General features: G+C 44.6%; 1 protein-coding gene and 1 long non-coding RNA gene across 3 annotated transcripts in view; one reads left to right on the top strand and one right to left on the bottom strand.

The window, feature by feature from the left end:
• Positions 1–16,352, bottom strand: part of HLF (HLF transcription factor, PAR bZIP family member) — a 66,641-nt gene extending 50,289 nt beyond the window's left edge. Inside the window, exons 1-2 of one of the 2 annotated variants that reach the window (XM_083727810.1) lie at positions 15,711–16,352; positions 11,228–11,563 (exon numbers count right to left, since the gene is read on the bottom strand). In XM_083727810.1, coding sequence (XP_083583936.1) covers positions 11,228–11,563; positions 15,711–15,816 — 442 coding nt within the window. In that variant the 5' untranslated portion in view covers positions 15,817–16,352. The remainder of the gene's footprint in view (positions 1–11,227; positions 11,564–15,710) is intronic. The other variant, XM_083727809.1, reaches the window with a different exon arrangement.
• On the top strand, positions 2,484–9,207 carry LOC310839362. Its single transcript, XR_014561475.1, has 2 exons — positions 2,484–4,431; positions 4,677–9,207. It is a non-coding gene; the product is annotated as an uncharacterized lncRNA (long non-coding RNA).
• Positions 16,353–20,076: the final 3,724 nt, after the last annotated feature.

Raw genomic sequence — 20,076 nt, 5'->3', positions numbered from 1 at the left:
TAAAAGACTTCCTTTATCCTGCAAATGGCCTCCTTATTTACTTCTTGTATACTGTTTCTTTTATATGTGATTATTACAATTTTTCCTAATTATGACTTTAAAAACTGCAAAGTCTCCTGTAGAAATTAATCAAAACAAGTCCAGGTGTCTATTTTGGGGCACTGTTTGGTAAAGTGTTCTCTGCATTTCCCCTATTTTTTTTGAAATTCTTGTCTAGGTTGTCCCCTAATTGTCTCTGTTAATCTGGCCAATTCAGTATAATCTAATAATTTATCCTGCCATTCCTTTTATGTTGGCACAAATTCTTTTTTCCAGTTTCTGGCAATTAAGGTCCTCGCCGCGCCTGTGGCACAAAGGAATATTTTCCGATCTTCTTTTGCCATACCTGTGTCTGTTATTCCTAATAGGAAAGCTTGTGTATTTTTCACAAAGTTATATTTAAACATTTTTTAAAGTTCATCACATACTATATCCCAGAAGCTTTTGGTTTTTTCACAGCTCCACCAGATATGTATAAGTGTCCCTTCTGCTTTACCACATCTCCAACACAGATTTGCTTTTGTTTTATAAAGGTAAAGGTACCCCTGCCCGTAGGGGCCAGTCTTGACAGACTCTGGGGTTGTGCGCCCATCTCACTCAAGAGGCCAGGGGCCAGCGCTGTCCGGAGACACTTCCGGGTCACGTGGCCAGCGTGACATCGCTGCTCTGGCGAGCCAGAGCCGCACACGGAAACGCCGTTTACCTTCCCGCTAGAAAGCGGTCCATATTTATCTACTTGCACCCGGAGGTGCTTTCGAACTGCTAGGTTAGCAGGCGCTGGGACCGAGCAGCGGGAGCGCACCCCGCCGCAGGGATTCGAACCGCCGACCTTTCGATCGGCAAGTCCTAGGCGCTGAGGCATTTACCCACAGCGCCACCCGCGTCCCTTTTGTTTTATACATTTTAGCTATTTTGGCAGGTGTTAGGTACCATCTATAAAACTATTGACTTACTTCTGTTCTTAACTGCAAGGTAACCCTAAGTCTGCCTAAACATCTCATTTCTTTTGCACACCTTAAATACATTTTATGGGGTCTATTAGGACACTGTTCTGGAGAGCAGATGAACAGCAAACAACTTCCCAGTTGGAATTTCTGGCCTTCCTTCAAAAGGGGAAAGAGAGGTTGCAAAATGTCCATTTTGTTTATTTAGATACACTCAAATTGTTTTATTTAGGAAGAGGGGTGGAGTGGGGAGTCAAGAAGCACACTCTTAGTTTTATTTCGCTGCTCAGCACAATTCCCTGTGACGGAGGAGCAGCTCTGGGGATGCTGAATTTGAATTAAGACGCACAACAATATTATCCATGCTTAATGAGGTGGCTGATCATGGCATCGACCGTTTTTGTTGCAGAGTAGGCTCTGCCTTGCCTGGTAGAAGACAGACTCGGGTATAAAGGTGAAGCCGGATTTCTTACTTGAAAACAGCAGCCATTATTTGTTAATGGGAGAAGTGAGGAGGGAAGGAGATGGAGAAATATAACTCACAACTCCAGAAGGCCACTGAGCTCGCCACTGCCTTAGTGGTTTTTTAACTCTCAGTACGTGGGTCTTAATTAAAGTCTGTTGCTTATTCTAACAGTTTTGGGCAGCAGGGACACAGGTGGTGCTGTGGTCTAAACCACAGAGCCTAGGGCTTGCCAATCGGAAGGTTGGCGGTTCGAATCCCCACAACGGGGTGAGCTCCTGTTGTTTGGTCCCTGCTCCTGCCCACCTAGCAGTTCAAAAGCATACCAGTGTGAGTAGATAAATAGGTACTGCTCCAGTGGGAAGGTAAACGGTGTTTCTGTGCGCTGCTCTGGTTCGCCAGAAGTGGCTTAGTCATGCTGGCCACATGACCTGTGGACAAATGCCAGCTCCCTTGGCCTATAGAGAGAGATGAGCGCCAAAACCCCAGAGTCGTCCGAGACTGGACCTAACGGTCAGGGGGGTACCTTTACCTTTACCTAGCTCTCCAGAATCCTCAGCACAGGTCTTTCCCATTACCTGCTACTGCAGGGAGCTGGAAACTCGTGGCTCTCTGGAGGTTTATGTATTGCAAGTTCCATCATCCTTGCGCATTGGCCATGCCGGCTGCATTTCGTGGGGCCCGACAACACCTGTAGGGCCACCAGTTCCCCATCCCTTTACTACTAGGTCCTTTTAACTGAAAGCTGCACCCACTGCCTTGCCCCCAGTAAGCAATAGTCACACTGAGGTCAACAGGGTGCCTCAATGGAACTTCCCCAACTGGCCGCTGTTGCCCTGGGGTAGCTCAGTTGGTAGAGCTTGAGACTCTGAAGCTCAGAGTCGTGGGTTCAAGTCCCACATTGGGCAAAAGATTCCCACATTTCAGGGGGTTGGACTAGATAATCCTTGTGGTCCCTTCCACCTCTACAATTCTTTTATAACATATTTTATTAAATTTCCCTAGATTTCCCACAAGGTTCCAAATCATAATATATATTTTTCTTTTGTTCTATCGACTTCCTGTCCCATTTTCCATGGTGTGTTTTTTTTTATTCTACCCCTTTGCCGTACCCTAGCGTCACTGTTTTTTTTTTTTTAATGAAATCATTTTTATTTGATTTTACAAATATAAAATTGTAACAATCCCAATGCTCATCCATATACAGAGATAACTCTGAATCTCAAGACTTGCCCCCCACCCCCTTCATGGGCCCTATTGCCAGCATTTACAACTGCATATTACGGTATTCTATAATCTATATTTTATATCAATCCATATTGTGCATAATATTTATTACATTACAAGTGAGATTAAAATCCTGCTAATGTTTTCATCTGCTTGCAATGGTCTCTTAAATAGATTGTAATTTTTCCCCATTCTTTTTAAAAGTTTTTTTGTCCTCTTGTCCAAGAAGACTAGCTTTACTGTTTTCTATCATAACCACAAGACAATAACCTCTCATTCTTGATGTTGCTCGTAGTTCAAATCCTGCTTGTGAATTGATCATATTATAATATTTCTTTAAATGGTCTGGAAAAGGCTTCCATTTTTCCATTAAACCAAGTCTATGACTCTATGACCTCCCACCAGCCCCAGACCAGGGTCTGATGAGGCCCTAAGCTACTGAAGGTAATGAGGCCCTTTATATGTCCAGCTGTCCTTTGTCAACAATCAATTGTCGCTGTTTTTGTGCTGAATATATGCTGTATGGTAATTTATGGACCTGGAATTAGGTATCTAAATCCATTTGCACATAACAAAATATGTATTTTATCAAAGTAATTGTTGAACTGATCTTATATTTTGGAAATGTACACCCAGTTTTTTTCCCTTTAATTTTTTGGGGGGCCGCAAGAGAGTGGGGCCCTAAACAATAGCTTGTTTAGCTTATACATAAATCTGGCACTGCCCCAGACAACATGGCCAGTGGTCAGAGATGATGGGAACTGCTATCCAACAATGTCCAAAGGACACCACACACTGGCTACCCCTGCGTGTGACTGAACCTTAGGTCCTCGCAACAGGAATTCAGCGCTCTGCCACTGAGCCAGTTTCTACAGTGAGCAGAGCTGAGATTTCCTGAAAGTCAACATCCAGAATCCCAAAGCTCATAAGCGCTATTTGGGTCACTGAGCGGTGAAGAAAATGCACTCCCCATATGCCCCAAAGCCCCTTTCCTTGTTATTAGTCTCGCATGTTGCCGAGCTAAACTGAAAACAACTTTCCTGGACTTAAGCCCTGGTGAGTCAAAGTCAGCCTTGGGCCTCGTTCTTTCAGTATGAGAGGAATCCATGAATATTAAAAAAGAAAACCTGCAACCAGAACAACTTTGCTGAAGGAAAAGTTTACCAACATGCTTGGAGATTTCCAACGGTGCTACATGCAGACTTCGGGGGGGGGGTGACTGGGACCGGGGGGGGCTTTGAATGACCAACCGAGAGCACAAATCACATGAATGACTGACCCGTAACAGAGGTTGCAAATTAACTCTGACAGGTGATCATTAAAAAGTTGGCAGTCTCCCGAAACAGCAGAAGATTGCCGTTCTAATCATTTGCCCTCCCCTGCGACACGTCTTGGTGTTTGTGGCTTGTGTTAGAGAGCTGATTCAAATGTCCAGCAAGGCAACTGGTACAGTACTCTCAACTTGTTGAGCGGTGTGGAAGTTGCTTATCTGAATGTTTCTCCCTGTATCTTGAAAGAACAGACATGCCAAAGGGGCCCAGCCGGGCCTTTTAGCAAACACCTTCTCGCCCCTTATGTTCGAGGCTCAATTTTACCTAGACAGCCTTATGCTGCTGGGGACCCCAATACAGTGGTACCTTGGTTCTCAAACTTAATCCGTTCCGGAAGTCAGTTCCAAAACCAAGGCGCGCTTTCCCATAGAAAGTAATGCAAAACGGATTAATCCATTCCAGACTTTTAGAAACAACCCCTTATACAGTGATACCTCGCAAGACGAAATTAATTCGTTCTGTGAGTTTTTTCGTCTTGCGAATTTTTCATCTTGCGAAGCACAGATTCCCATAGGAATGCATTGAAAAACAAACTTGCAAGACGTTTTCGTCTTGCGAAGCAAGCCCATAGGGAAATTCGTCTTGCGAAGCAACTCAAAAAACGAAAAATTCTTTCGTCTTGCGAGTTTTTTGTCTTACGAGGCATTCGTCTTGCGAGGTACCACTGTAAAGCAATTTAACATGGATTTTACTATCTAACGAGACCACTGATCCATAAAATGAAAGCAATAAACCATGTACTGCAGTCACACAATCAATCAATCAATCAGTAGCTGAACTGGGTTCCACACAGTCACAAAAACAAAACAAAAAGAGCCACAAAAACACAAAATAAATAGCAAAAACTGACAGACCTCAGCGTAACACTCAAAACAGAAGTGTGGCACTCAAAATGGAAGTGTTTCACTCAAATCGGAAGCGTAACACTCAAAACAGAAGTGTAGCACTCAAATCAGAAGCACAACACTCAAAACGGAGCACATTTGGCTTCTTTCCAGGTTTGCTGTGTTTGGGTTCCAAGTTGTTTGAGTAACAAGGCGTTTGAGAACCAAGGTACCACTGTACCTCAAGGATGACTTTCCCCCCACATAAACCAAACAACACCTTGCAATAATAATCTGAAGCCCTTCTGTGTGTTCCCCCTACGATGAGATGCAGAGTGTGGGCCTTCTCAGTGGTGGCTCCCTGCTTAGGGACCGCTCTCCCCAGGAAGGCTTGTCTGGCACCATCATTATGTATCTTTCAGTACCAGGCAAAAACGTTTCTTTTCAGCCAGGCCTGAGGTTTTTATCTGTGGCTTCCTTCAGTGTGTATGATATTTTAGTTCTGAGATATATATATATATATGAAAGTTCTTTTTTAGCTTTTGCTCTCCTTTAGTTCTATATGAGCTTTGATGCACATTCTGTTATTTGTAAGTCGCTCTGGGTTACCTTTTGCACACACACACACACACACACACAAATAGCTGAGGGCTAAACCACGTGCCTTTCTAAACATTTTAATCGGCTCCCGGAAACAAACTGTCGAATTTTTGTGGCCTTTTCACGCAGATTGAACACACCTTTGAAACAAAGGAGCTATGAGACTTTTCTCCTCTCAGGGCTGACCTACATAGAACAAGAGATGAACTTCTGCTGCAGGTTGTGGTAGGCATTTACAGGGAACAATCAACAGGTTGATCAGCGATTCCTATGCCCACTTATGATCCATTGGAAAAGGTCCTTTTGGTCCAAGGACTGTAGCAGAATCATAGAATCTTAGAGTTGGAAGGAACTCCAAGAGTGATCTCTTCCAACCACCTAAAACGCAGGAATCCCAGCTAAAGCATCCATGACAGATGGCCAGCCAACCTCTGCTTAGGGACCTCCAAGGAAGGAGAGTTCACCACCTCTCATGGGAGTCTGTTCCACTGTCAAACAGCTCTTACTGCCAGAAAGTTTCTCCTGGTGTTAGTAGAACTCTCCTTTCTTGTAACTTGAAGCCATTGATTTGGATCCTACCCTCCAGAGCAGTTTGCTCCATCCTCCATGTGACAGCCCTTGAGATATCTGAAGATGGCTATCATATCTCCTCTCAGTCTTCTCTTTTCCAAGCTGAACATATCCAGATCCTTCAACCACTTCTCATAAGGCTTGGTTTCCAGACCCCTGATCATCTCTGTTGCCCTCCTCTGCGCACGTTCTAGCTTGTCAACATCCTTCTTAAATTATGGTGCCCAGAACTGAATACAGTATTCCAGGTGTCGTCTAACCAAGCCAGAATAGAGGGGCCCTATGACTTCCCTTGATCTAGACCAGCCTTTCTCAACCTGTGGGTCCCCAGATGTTGTTGAACTACAACTCCCATCGCCCCTAGCTAGCAAGGCCAGAGCTCAGGGATGATGGGAGTTGTAGTGCAACAACATCTGGGGACCCACAGGTTGAGAACCCCTGATCTAGACGCTACACTACTGTTGATGTAACCTAGTGTTAGCTCTTTTTTTGCTACTGCATCACACTGTTGACTCATGTTAAGCGTGTGGTCCACCAAGACCCCTAGATCCTTTTCACATCTGCTGCTAGTAAGCCCAGCTGGAGGAAACCTGGCAATGAAGGTTGAGAATCAGCAAGACCCAGGAACACTTAAGCACATCTGTCCCATTGAGTGATTTCTTCCCAAGCAAATTTGAATTTGGGAGCATGTAGCTCAGGAAGTCTTAATAATGTTTTCTATCAACACTCCTTCACACACACAAGCTTTTTATTTATACATCTAAAAAAGCAACAATGTGACCCATTCACACTTGTGGTGCATGTAACCGTGTCAGTAAGCCCAGATTGGCCGTGGTCCTCTGTCATGCGCACGTGTGGTACAAAACACATATTTTTATTCCAGCCATGGGGTTGCCACTGAATGACATCGCAAGCAGCCCTTGGAAGCCAAGCGAAACTACATAAACCGCAAAGTGCAGCCTTTTCAACTCAAGGTAGCCACTTGGGAGCCATTTCACACATGCGTTCAGATCACTGGTTTACTCAACACTTGACGACACTTAAGGGAAAGTCCTCCATCAGAGTCAACTTCATTCAAAACACAACTTTTATCTGTGATGGTACACAAGTCATCAAGCAATGCTGTGACATTAGGCCCTGTTTTCAGAAGAAAAAAACTAACCACAGGATAAAAACAACGCCAAGTTAGTGGCAGAAGAACCAAGCGCAGTTCTGGCTTTTCACAGACAAGAAACATGTTTTTATAGGTTCCTCAGGAGGAGGTTTGCACCATGTTCCACTCCCATTCTGTTTATTTATCTGGACTTCTTATCTCATGCTTTTGAAAACAGTCTCAGATTTGAAGCCTGTCCCAGGATAGGGGAGAGAGGAGCAGTTCCTGCTTCAGGAAACTGCATCTGGCTCCAAATAAACACATTTGCGTGTGCAATTTTGCCCAACGCACACATTTTTGCAACACAATTTCCCCGAAGATAATGCTTCAGGAACAGATGCGTTTATCTGCACACTTTAACCCATGCTTGTACACATTACTTGCCTGGAGAAACAAAATTCAGAAAAGTGCGCATTTCGAAGGATGGTTAAATTTCAGTTAGCGTATCGTTTCAGAAAGTGAATCCTTACTTCCGAGTAAGGATTCCTAGGGTCGTGCTAGAAGGCCCACTATATTCAGTGAAGCTTATTCCCTATGAAGCAAATTTTGAACCCCCCCTTAATTTGAAACCACTTCCAGATTGCTTCTCTATTATAAATGCTCCGAGCCGTTTTGCAATTTTCTTTCAGAACTCAGCAGCCCCGGGGCCGTTTGCAACACGATCTTCTGAGCTCGCTAAGAGGCTTTTCGAAGTTGTCATGTGAACACTTCCAGAAGGAAACGTTAGGTGGGGAGGACAACCTTTCCAGGATGAGCCCATTGATAGGCCTCTGCCAGGGGAAATCCTGCTCACAGATGCCACTCAACACAGGCCCTATAGATAACTAATCCTTTTACAACAGTTCCATGCAAATGATCTCATAATGCTGCCTGGGCAAATGAGCCCTTGCCAAGAGAACATAAATGCGAGGCTGCTTTTCCAAGGGAGAATCAGCAGGTGGGAGGCAGGCCAGTGCAACCCTCTCCTGCTAATACCCACCAATTCCCCATTGCACATCCTTCCCCTGGTACTTTTAACTCACAGCAGGGCTTGCTTCCAGTTTCGCAGCCCAGCTGCAGGGCAGGGAGCTGCAGAAGGAAAGAATCAGGAATCGACCAAGCTATTCCCCACTCCCATTAGCTGTATCAGGAAAACGCCAGTTAGGAAAGCTTGCTTTTCTCACAACTTCAGCCCCCAATGAGGCCCCACAGTCCCTTGTTTTGGAAATCCAGACTCGTGGCTCTCGCCTCGCAAGCCAGGTCCTTGGCATAATCACAGCAAAAAACAACAACACCTCACTAATATAAGCCCTTGCTGGCACATGTTGCTGCTGGAGCAGCCAGATGCTGCTTTTTGCAGGTTGCAAAAGAAAAGGGGGGTAAAATCCAAGCCAGAAATTTCATATCCTTATCAAGATCCATTAAATCTCAAACCGTTTTTATTTTCTGGGCTAATGTGCAATAGGAAACTCAATAGCTAGATGACTTTCTCCTACGGAAAGCAAATGAGGACTTGGTTGCTAAAAATACGGCAAGTTCCGCTTGCCTGCAAAAGCCTTACATGGAAGATGCAGGTTTCTTGATGTTTTCTGTGTTTGACAGTAGCTACTTTTAGGAGTTCTTTCCCACTGATGGAGAACCCATCGTTCAAAAGCCCTGGGGCAGGAATCTAGAATTTCATCCATTTTAAGTCGTGACCGACAGGCCAGTCTCGACGCAAAGGAACAAATGGATACAAACCTGGCGCCAGAAATGGCAAAATGAATAAGTAAATAACAGTGGGGAGTGGGGGGGGGGGCATTTCAGCCACCCTGGTCACTCCAGAACTGACTTTAGCAGCCATCTTTCAACAAAGAAACTTCAAATGGGAAAACGCAGCTTGAAACCACAGAATTGCAACTCATCAAGAGATTCGGTGCCATCCACTTGTAGATTGAATCAAAGGATTTTTATCACACCCTATGTGTCGATTGGCTTACCAATGTTGGGATTTCTGTGTTATAAACAACAACTGGGTCTGGGTTTTGTTTTTTGTTTTGAAGAAACACAATTCTCACAGCCTGTACTTTTCTGCATTTCTCTCCTCCCACTCCACCCTAGAAACAACCAGGAATGCATATGTATGTATTTGCAACTCAGGATAACACTTTATAACATTCGGTGAAGGGGACTGCGGTCCACAAAAGCTCACGCCATAATAAAACTGCAAACTGTTGCAGCAAAAACAGCAGTTTTTCTATCTGGAGGGCCATGTCTGAATGAGAATTGGAATCCCTTGTGTGCTTCCTGGACTAAAGCACACTACATTTCCGAGCACAGTTCAAAGTGTTGGTGCTGACCTTTAAATACTGCTATTATAAAAGAATAAGGAGAGGTGTTCATGGTGAGTTCGGGCACCTCTTTTTCTAGAAAAATAGCAGTGTGATGTTTTACACTAAAACCTCGGTTGTCGAACGTAATCTGTTGCGGCAAACCGTTCAACTTCCGAAATGTTCGACAACCGAGGTGCAGCTTCTGATTGGCTGCAAGAGCTTCTTGCACTCAAGAGGAAGCCGTGTTGGACGTTTGGGTTCCGAAAAATGTTCAAAAACTGGAGCAATTACGTCTGGGTTTTTGGCGTTCGGGAGCCGAAATGTACGATAATGGAAGTGTTTGGGAACTGCTGTATTATGTATTTATATATGTTGGAAGCCCCCCAGTGTGGCTGGGGCAACTCAGTCAAATGGGCAGGATATTGGTATCCTTATTATTGTTATTTTATAAAGGTTACTGAGATGGCACGGGAAGGAGCTGCTGGAAAAGCAAACCTTGTTGCTAGCAACATACAAACTGGCCACAGAAATAAACCTCATTGAATAAGCTGAAACTTTATTCCAAATTAAGTAAATTCATGATCAGGGTATGTTGTGTGCAAGGCTTTTTTTTTCCTGCTGGAACTCTTTTTCTAGAAAAATAGCACTGGTTGTGTGGAATTCACGATCAATGGGTGGGAAGTGGGGATGTAAGACATGTGGTGGGAAGAAAAAGCTCTAGGAGGGGGTTGCGCTGCCCCTTATATAATGAAGCGAGAGAACGATTTTTAGCACCTATAATTACAAGGTCCCCTGGTTAGAACCCCTCTGGCACGATTTTATATATCCTCACAGACATAGATAAGCATGTGACCTGGCATGTAGCACTCTTTGCAACTACCGCTGGGAAATTAGAGCAAATTATATAGCCAAGATAGCCACCAACTGTAAAGGAGATGAATTTATTTCACCCTATCTACATCAAGCTATATTCTATCTTTATCACCAAACTCTGAATATAATTGCACACTGTATTAATTAACATTATTTTTTAATATGTTAGTGGCCATGTGGTGATTTTAACCTATATATTTTATTGTTTAATGTCTTAACCTGTATATTAAGGTACTTTTATAGCTCTGTTTAAGGGACGCGGGTGGCGCTGTGGGTTAAACCACAGAGCCTAGGACTTGCCGATCAGAAGGTCAGCGGTTCGAATCCCCGCGACAGAGTGAGCTCCCGTTGCTTGGTCCCTGCTCCTGCCAACCTAGCAGTTCAAAAGCACGTCAAAGTGCAGTAGATAAATAGGTACCACTCCGGCGGGAAGGTAAACGGCATTTCTGTGCACTGCTCTGGTTCGCCAGAAGCGGCTTAGTCATGCTGGCCACATGACCCAGAAGCTGTACGCTGCCTCCCTCGGCCAATAAAGCAAGGTGAGCGCCACAACCCCAGAGTCAGTCACGACTGGACCTAATGGTCAGGGGTCCCTTTATCTTTACCTTTATAGTTCTGTTTAGAATAGGTAATGTCTTGATAATATAAATGTTTTGAGTTTTTGTATTAACCCAGCATATTTTCTTTTAATTGTTAAATGATTCTTGTGTACATTGTGGCAGCCTTTGGCTATGTGCAATAAAACTGACTGACTGACTGACTGACTGACTGACTAGGAGGGGGTTGGTTGTTGAGGTACAACAGCCCCTAGTGTGTATGTATGCGCGCACACACACTCACACAAAAACACACACAATCATTCTGTTTGTTTGCACTCGAGTCTCCCCAACAAATCTCCTATGGCTGATTTACCTGGCCTGACTGGACTCTGCATGCAGTTCTGAGAAACCATGGTAGGGTGGGCCGACGTGGATGCTCTGCTGCTGAGGTCCATGACGGAAGGTGATGCTGAGGTAGATTGCTGAAGAGCTGGTTGGTGCGGGCTGTGGTCATGCTGGGCCGGGCTGGGCGGAATGCCGTTCTCCGAGAGAAACTCTTCCAGGTCCATGTATTCCAACTGGAAAGTATCGCCATCGTAGGGAAGGGTCTTATCCCATAATGTAGGACCCAGGAAAGCGGACTGTGGGACCATAGCATTGGTATTGTCCTCATCCAGCTTTTTCTCTTTGTCTTTTTCTTTATAAAATGCTGAAAGGGAAAGAGAGAGAAAGAGAGAGGGGCAGAGAAGGGGCGAAAAGTCAGTACGTCCACAGAGGAGTTTGTTTGTTTTCTTTCTTGCTTTATAGGAAAACGACAACAGCAACCCTAAGAGTCGGTTCTCCTCCTGCAATTACGGCTCTCGCCGTACGGCAAGCTCTACATTTCAGTATAGGGTTTTGAAGGGCCTGGGATAAATTATTTTCGACTCATTAAATATATGCAGGGTTTCCGCCTCTGTTTCTAATTAGCAATTCATCTGTACACTTGGCTTCGAGCAAACGTCAAGATCCAAACAACACTGCGAGGTTTCATCAGAGCGTTCGCAGCAGAAGACGGAATTGGAGGCAGGGAAAGGGGGAAGCGGGAGAGAGAGATGGTAGAATCGGAGAATCGGAAGGGACAACAAGGATCATCTAGTCCAACCCCTTGCAATGCAGGGAGGGAGGGAGGGAGAAATTAGAACAAATATTGCCTCAAAGGACATGCCCAACAAGTTGAGAGTGTCATTTTAGAGGATGAAACTTAATTTTTGCCAATTTATTCAATGAGGGGCGGTCTTAAAATAGTGTGTGTGTGTGTGTGTGTGTGTGTGTGTGTGTGTAAGTCAAACCTGCTATTATCTTTCTGATTGGGCAACACTTCGCTTTGCTACTCTACGTCTAATTAAAAAGCACATAAACTGCTCTCGGGAAAACCAAAGAGATTTAATTTTACTTCTGAAAATGCCAGGTAACGCTAAATGAGATAATGATAATGATAATAATAAAAACTGCAAGTGTGTGACAATCCTTTTTAGTGATTTCTGTGCAATTTTACACACATTTTCCTTCCCAAGCAAAACTAGACTGTCTTCATTTCACTAAAAAATTTCTGAATTCCCAAGTCATTTTACAACTTTTTAACACCCCTCGTTTTGGGGGATCTGAAAGTTGAAAAATCCAACAGGCCCTTACTCTGCCAGCAAGTTCTCTTGCACAATACTCACTGAAATGAATCAGTCTTGCAGGGTTCCAGTTTATCCCAATAGGGTTTTAATGGGAGAACTTCCCAAGAGCTAAACTTTTAACGGAGAAGTTTGATCCCCACCCTCTCAAAAAAACCTAATTGTCTGGCTCTGAAGAATGACCTGAATTGTTTTCTGTTTTACAAAGTTGCGGAGCCTATAGCTCACAAGACATGGTCCCATTGACCGAGACAAATAAATATAATAGCCTCTATCGTCCACAAGAAAGCAGAGTTTACAATATACTAGAATGTCCTGGTGATTAAAAACACGCAGCACACGAGCAGAAATGGTCTTTGATTGCAAAGACGTAAACGAGCAAACCAAAGGTTATTTAATGTGGAAGTAAATCGTGTGATTTAAATGAATCTTTCCCAACAAAAAACGGTGGTCGCTGTACTGCATAGGATGTTCCCACAAACTACACATTGATCTCTCTTGGTTTTTAACTAAACTGCTTTAGCAGCAAGAACAGAGAGCTGAGAAGGCAAGGCTGAAGTCCCCCATTGTCCTGATCTATTCTGCCCCATACACCTAAAACATTTGGGTGTTGGTTTTTTTTGGGGGGGGCGGGCAGTTGTTGTTGCGTTTTGTTCTTCGCAGCTCACATTTGCTTGAAGCCACAAATGCATATGAACTGTTTGCCCCTTAGGACTGAGGAATACAGGCACTTTAGGACTAACAGCTGCCATAATTTAGGTTTTCACTGGGGAAAAGGGAGACAGTCAACACACCCATTCTTTCCACTACTCAGAGTAAAGCCACTGGAGTCAGTGTAGCATAGTGGTTAGAGTATCAGACTAGGACCTGGGAGACCAGGGTTCAAGGCCCCATTGGCCATCAAGTTCACTGGGTGAGCTTGGGCCAGTAACCGCCTCTCAGCCTAACTTACCTCACAGGATTGTTGTGGGGAATAAATTGGGGGGGGCATTAACACCACCTTGAGCTTTCCCAGAGGAAAAGGTTTGATATAAATGCTATATACACACACAAACAAATATGTCCACTGCATCCCACAGCTGTGTTTCAGTACAGAAAGAAGAGAGACCTAATCAAGGGTTTCCAACGTATCTTGTAGCTCAGTCTTGACTTCCACATAAACTGGGTTTAAGATTGAGATGCATAAAAAGAGATTTCCTGTCATTATGCTGGATAAAAAAGGCACTATAACAGCCCAAAGATTCAAATAAGCAGAGTTACACATCTACTCGGACATAAGCTCTGTTGCGTTCAATGGGGCTTACTCCCTGGTGGGTAGAGGATCCTATAGACAGGCTAGACTGCAGCCTAAATTTCTAAGGAAGTTAAGAGTCTCAAAGGACACAGTGGTCAACATATTAATCAATATACAGTGGTACCTCAGGTTACATATGTTTCAGGTTACAGACTCCGCTAACCCAAAAATAGTGCTTCAGGTTAAGATCTTTACTTCAGGATGAGAACAGAAATTGTGCTCCAGCAGTGTGGCGGCAGCAGGAGGCCCCATTAGCTAAAGTGGTGCTTCAGGTTAAGATCAGTTTCAGGTTAAGAACGAACCTCCGGAACGAATTAAGTACTTAACCCGAGGTACCACTGTATCTTTTTTTAAAAAAAGGTTTACAGACCCATATATGTTTCTAGGATTTAGGGAAAGAGATCAGCTGTCCACAATTGACCGTTTATGATTTGCCATGATCTTGGATTAATTCTGAACTTTCCTTCCAGATATGCTCCCTCTGGAAAAATCATTATAATCTCTGTGTCCTTTTCTTATTTATGGATTCCGTGGATTGCTGTGTGTCACTCACAAGACCGAATGCTACAGGTCCATGCGCACTTACTTGGGAGTAAGTCCCACTGAACGAAGTGCGACTTGCTCTAAAGGAAGCATGCCTTAGATCAGCCTGCACAGACAATACTCAAATATCACATGCGGTTATATGAAGCTGTCTAGAAAACTACAGGGAAGTACTGAGCTCTGCGCAGTCTGCAACAGCTAACAAGCCCCATTGCTGTGAATGCCAATGGAGTGCGCATTGCACCCTCTATGTCAAAAACACCACAAACACTCACACTCTTAGAACCTACAAAAGATGTAGAATAAGTCTTTTCTAACATATTTACAGTGCCAGTACCCACCAGTGCCTGGCGTGCTCTGGTCCATGGGGTCACGAAGAGTCGGACATGACTAAACGACTAAACAACAACAACATAGTTACAAAAACCTATTGCAGCTTTTTAGTGTAAAGAGGTATTTGGTAAGGGTTCTGTTTTGCTTACGTGCAAATCCAGAAGTATAGCTGAAAGACATTTTGCGTGCCTTCTTCTCTTTAAACTTTAATAATAATAATAATCTAACACATAAATCCATTCTCCCACGTGAGAGAAAGACTGAATTTTTTAATAGCTGTAATTCTAGGCATGGACTTCCTTGGAACTCGGGTCCACGGAAATAAAAGATTAAGACTTCCAAGGAGCTGATTGATATCTAAAAGCACTAAGACGCCAGCGCCTTAACTTCCCATTTAAATCACCTTCAGAAGTACAGACAAACAAGGAGAATAATAAAAAAGCAATAAAAATAATAATCAGCTGGCTTACTCTTTAACTACACATGCCATAGTAAACAAATTAAAGTCCAACCCTATGTATGTTTCTATTACAGTAACCCCGCGGTTACAGCACAAGCCTAACGCATAGACTCCGGCTGCGCAATTCTAAATACACTTCCTTGGGAGTAAGCGCCCCTAGACCCCAGTCGAGGTTCCAGCTGAGCAAAACTCAGCAGTATTTTCCTGAGAGTAAGCACGGCGCCTCTCAACAAGCAACGGAGTTGTAGGATCCGCAACCTAAAGGAAAGCGCTCCGGCTCCTTCCCGGGGCGCACGCGGACGCACCGCGCTCTGCATTGATGCGCAAACTTAAATGTGGGCTTTTGCGCGCTTGCACGAAATGCGCTTTTGCGCGCTGCTGCTGCTGCTTCTTAGCCAGAAAGCAGTCTTTTAAATATCTTTGCGCTCTGTACCGTGCGTGTGCGTGTGTGTGTGTTGGTCCAGAGGAGAGGAAGAAGCAAGCGGGATAAAGCGGGAGGGGGGACTCCAAAACCACTACCCCAGCCTTTATTTCCCTTGCCCCCGCTCCCCATTTCTCTCACCGTCTTCATGCTGCAACGGTAGCTTGAGCGGGTTTTCCAGCAGAGATTTCAGCACCCCGTATGTTGGAGGTAGGAAAGTTGGATTCAGAGGCAGAGGTCGAGCCATGGTCCTGATCTCTCTTTCTCGCTGCCCCCAAATTATTCTTTTTCAAACCAAGAATAAGAAAAAGGAGGGAGGACAAGAGGGCGGGCGTGGGTGGGAAACCCCAAATTAGGAGGCAAAAGGAAGAGAATGGGAGGGAAGGGGGGGGAAGGAAAAAAACACCCCACTGCTAATAATTTTTCTGAAAAATAAAAATAAAAACCATCAAGGGCTCCTCCTTTTGGCGAAGTTCTAGCCGGCTCCAGACGCTCCGAGGAAATGGGGACGTCCTTTGCTCGCTTGATCCCCTTTCGCATCAACAACAACAGAGGCAGCAGGAGGAGGGGAGTAAAGGGGGGTGGGGGAGAGAAAGAGGAAAGAAAAGAAAGAAAAGGATAGAGGCAACCCTGACAGCTAGGCAGCCAGGCAGCCAACCAAGCTCGCTCGCTCCGCCCAGACCGAGGAGCTGCCGGGGGCCGCCTGCGCCGCGCTCAGAGCAGTTGGCTGTCCATGTGCGGACGCCGACGAGCGTGACGCCCAAGGGCGGCCCTGCGCCCAGGGAGGCGGGGTAAGGGAGGGGCCGGCCAGATCGCCGCCCCCGGCCCGCGATCGGATCCCGCTTATCAGCCACCGTCGCCACCCTGGTTGCTCTTCTCGGGCGCTTTTCTCCTCTTCTGCGCCAGAGAAGCGGCGGGAGAAAGGATGGGCGAGAAAGGACTTTTAAAGGCGATTTGGGGTGGGGGGAGGGGGCACCGGAGAAAAGCTGCAGAGGAAGGGAAAGGATGGGGAAGGGAAAGGTTAAATTCGTTCCGGAGCGCCTGTTTTGCAAGATGCACTTCTGAAAACAGAGAACTGTAGAGTTGGAAGGGAAGCCTGAGCAGTGCTTCCCAAACGCGGGTCTCCAGCTGTTTTTTTGGACTACAATTCCCATCAACCCTGACCACTGGTCCTGCTAGCTAGGGATGGTGGGAGTTGCAGTCTAAAAACAGCTGGAGACCCAAATTTGGGAAAGGCTTAATTCTAATCCAGCTCCCTGCAGTGCAGGAATATGCAAGAATCGAACCTTGAGGTTATCAGCACCATGCTCTAACTAACTGAGCTATGCAAGCTTTCTTCTTGGTTGCCCTGTGACAGCTCCATTTAAAAATAAAAAATAAAAACCGTGTGAGAACAAAACAATTTGCCACATGAGCATGAATGAATGCCCCAGATACAACTGCAGTTTAAAAGAGGCAGCGTCAAGAAGGCCGTTCAAAAGTTGGCTTCCTCAGGGCAAGTTCTTGCCCGAGGGGAAAGAATGGTTAGCCATCGTTGGATTTGTTTGCTTGCTTCGTCTCAGGGCGATTCACAGAAAGAGTCTTGGGAGACTGCAGTGGGCATGCCCCCTCCCACAACTCGCTGGCAAAGTGCTGGTTCCCTTGGCCATACAGTGATACCAATCCCACCAACATTTCTCCAATGAATTTTTTGTTCCGACTCTCCATGACCCCATGGACCAGAGCATGCCTTGGAAACTCTCACTTCCTTCTCATAGCGTCTCCTTTTTTTACATCCATTGAGTTTTCTTGGCAAAATACTGGAATGGCTTGCCAGTTCCTTCTCCAGGTGGATCACGTTTAGTCTAAACTCTCGGCTATGATCCGTCTGTCTTGGGTGGCCCTGCAAGGCATAGCTCATAGTTTCTTGGAATTATTCAAGTCCCTTCGCCACGACAAGGCAGTGATCCATGAAGGGGCTGATGAAAACAGGGATGTCCTATTCAGCAACAACAATTTTACTATTTATATCTCTCCCTTCTGACTGGGTAGCCCCAGCTACTCTGGACAGCTTCCAATATATATGAAAACATAACGAAACATTAAACTTAAAAAAACCCAACAACTTCCCCATACAAGACTGCCTTCAGAGGTCTCCTAAAGGTTGTACTTATCTCCTTGACTTGGGGTACGCATAACTCCATACCCTCCTACATTTTTCCCAATGAAAACAGGGATGTCCTAAGGAAAAGCGGGACATTCTGGGATCAAATCAGAAACCGGGATGGCTTCTGTAAATCCGAGACTGTCCCTGAAAAATAGGGACACTTGGAGGGTCTGTGATACAAAAACATTGTGGGTTATGCAGATGGAGGTGTCATGATCTTTTTCTAGCTGCCAGGTTGTGCCAGAAAGTGTCCCAGGTTCAGTCACATCATAAGTTGTTCTGCCATTGCCGCATCTTGATTGATGCCTTCCACTCATGTGCAACAAAAGGTCAATGTGCAAAATCGTGATTGATAGGTGACAGTTTCCAGGGACGCTGTGGGAACATTTGTTGTTATTACCACATTAGCTTTGATTTCTGCAGCTGCTACTGAGCTGCGGGTTCTGCCGTTGGGCGTGCACCGATGGAATCGCACCAGTGTTGTACCAGTGTTAGCAGGGGCATAATATCACCCATCATCTTGGCAGGACCACAGGATCAGTCTTAAGGATCATCTCTTAAAGATTTAGGGGGCCTTCTTCAGCTGCAGACTTAACACAGCTACTGTGCCACAGTGTTTCTCCTGTGCATATCAAAAATCTCAAGATTTAAAGGTATGCAGCAGGTATTTTAGAGACAGAGGATGATTGCCGGTGCTAATGATACTCAGAGTAGAACTGCTGAATTAAATGGACTCGGCCTGGATAGCTCAGTTGGTTAGTGCGTGGTGCTTCTAACACCAAGGTTGCAGGTTGAATTCCCCTATGGGACAGTTGCATAGGTTAGACTAGATAATTCTCAATGTCCCTTCCAACTCTACGATTCTCATTTTATTGAGCTCAACCGGTCTGTTCTGACCATGACTTGATTGTATATCACCTGGAGAAAATGCCTCCTATTAATGCTGAAAATAATTACAGAGAGGCTATTAAAGAGGCTTGATCATGGATCCATCATGGATTTCTATGGAGAGTTTCAGAGCATAACATGGGCACAGTGCGTTAAAAGCCATCCCACACAGGAAGGACCACTAGATTAAAGATTTGGACACATCCATGCTATGCAAAAATTACTAGTTACTGGACACTTAAGTACATAAATATAGGGCGATTGACACCAGCAAGGGAGAATGGCTGGCACTGCTGCAGGGGGAGATATGATACATAATGAATTCCTATTTGATATGCACATAAATAAAGGCGGAAAGAAGCCTTTGAGAGGTTTAGGGTTAAGGGAGAAAGAAGGTAAACAGAAATATAAGCTCCAGGAGGAAAGGAGAATATGAGAAGTGCTGATAAACAATATTAATCTGAGATTAGTCTTAGAAAAAGGATCCCTTGAGAAGGGAGCGCAGGACAATTCGAACTTTTAAACGTATATTTTCAGCCCAAAGCAACAAACACACAGCACAATGTTATTAGATGAAATGTGATATTCTGCTGGACAGGAAAACCAAACGGACCTGTCTCCTTGTTGGATTGCGATACAAACTGTTGGTTCCTGTGAACCAGAAGAATCTAATCACTAGCACAAAAGGGTAGAAAGTGACCTGTTTATTAACCATATAGGTATTCAACAGGAGCCACTCAAAGTTCCACCTCCACCACATACATCACGCCATAGCTGAGATGTTCTGAGTGTCAGGGAATCACTGCCACAAAGCAAAGTGTTGTTGTGCAAATCACCCAAGCATTCTCTCTCTCTGGAGTCTGGAGCCTACACTCAGAGCATGATTTGATGCAGCAACCCTGCATGGATCAGAGACAACCAGGGACCCCAAATAACAATGAATTATTATCATTACTCTGGGCAGCCCCCAACAAAATATTCAAAACACCGCCCTGAGTTCCATGGAAGAAACAAAGAATATGAATGTAATAAACAACCATCCAAATCCACTCTCGGGTCTGATTAGGGATGGTGTGGGGAGGAGAAAAACATGATTCAGCTTGCATTGAAAGACAAATCTACCTATTTTGGAGTTTCCAAAATTTGCAGTTTCCAAAGCAATTAAGTGAATTGAAACACACCCATCCTTCAAAATTTGCATTTCTCCCAATTTGGCAATGCATTTCTCCAGCCCAAGCAATGTGCATATATTTCACCAATATACAAAAGATGTGTTATATTGGGGAACACCACTTTGCAAATGTGTGTAAACGAAGCAAAATTGCACACAAAAATGTGTATATTGGGAGAAAGTCACACTAAAATTATGGTGAATTTTCGTGAGGAATTTTATAAATAATAATCCCAAACTGATGTGAAAATTTGAAGAACTGAATTTAAGACTGGAAAAATGAGGAATCGAGAGAACCTAAA

This window comes from Podarcis gaigeae (assembly GCF_964106915.1).
Source record: "Podarcis gaigeae genome assembly, chromosome: 2".
In the NCBI taxonomy this organism is placed as follows: domain Eukaryota; kingdom Metazoa; phylum Chordata; class Lepidosauria; order Squamata; family Lacertidae; genus Podarcis; species Podarcis gaigeae.
Note: the sequence above shows the minus strand (reverse complement) of the source record. Positions and strands in the feature narration are given on the sequence as shown.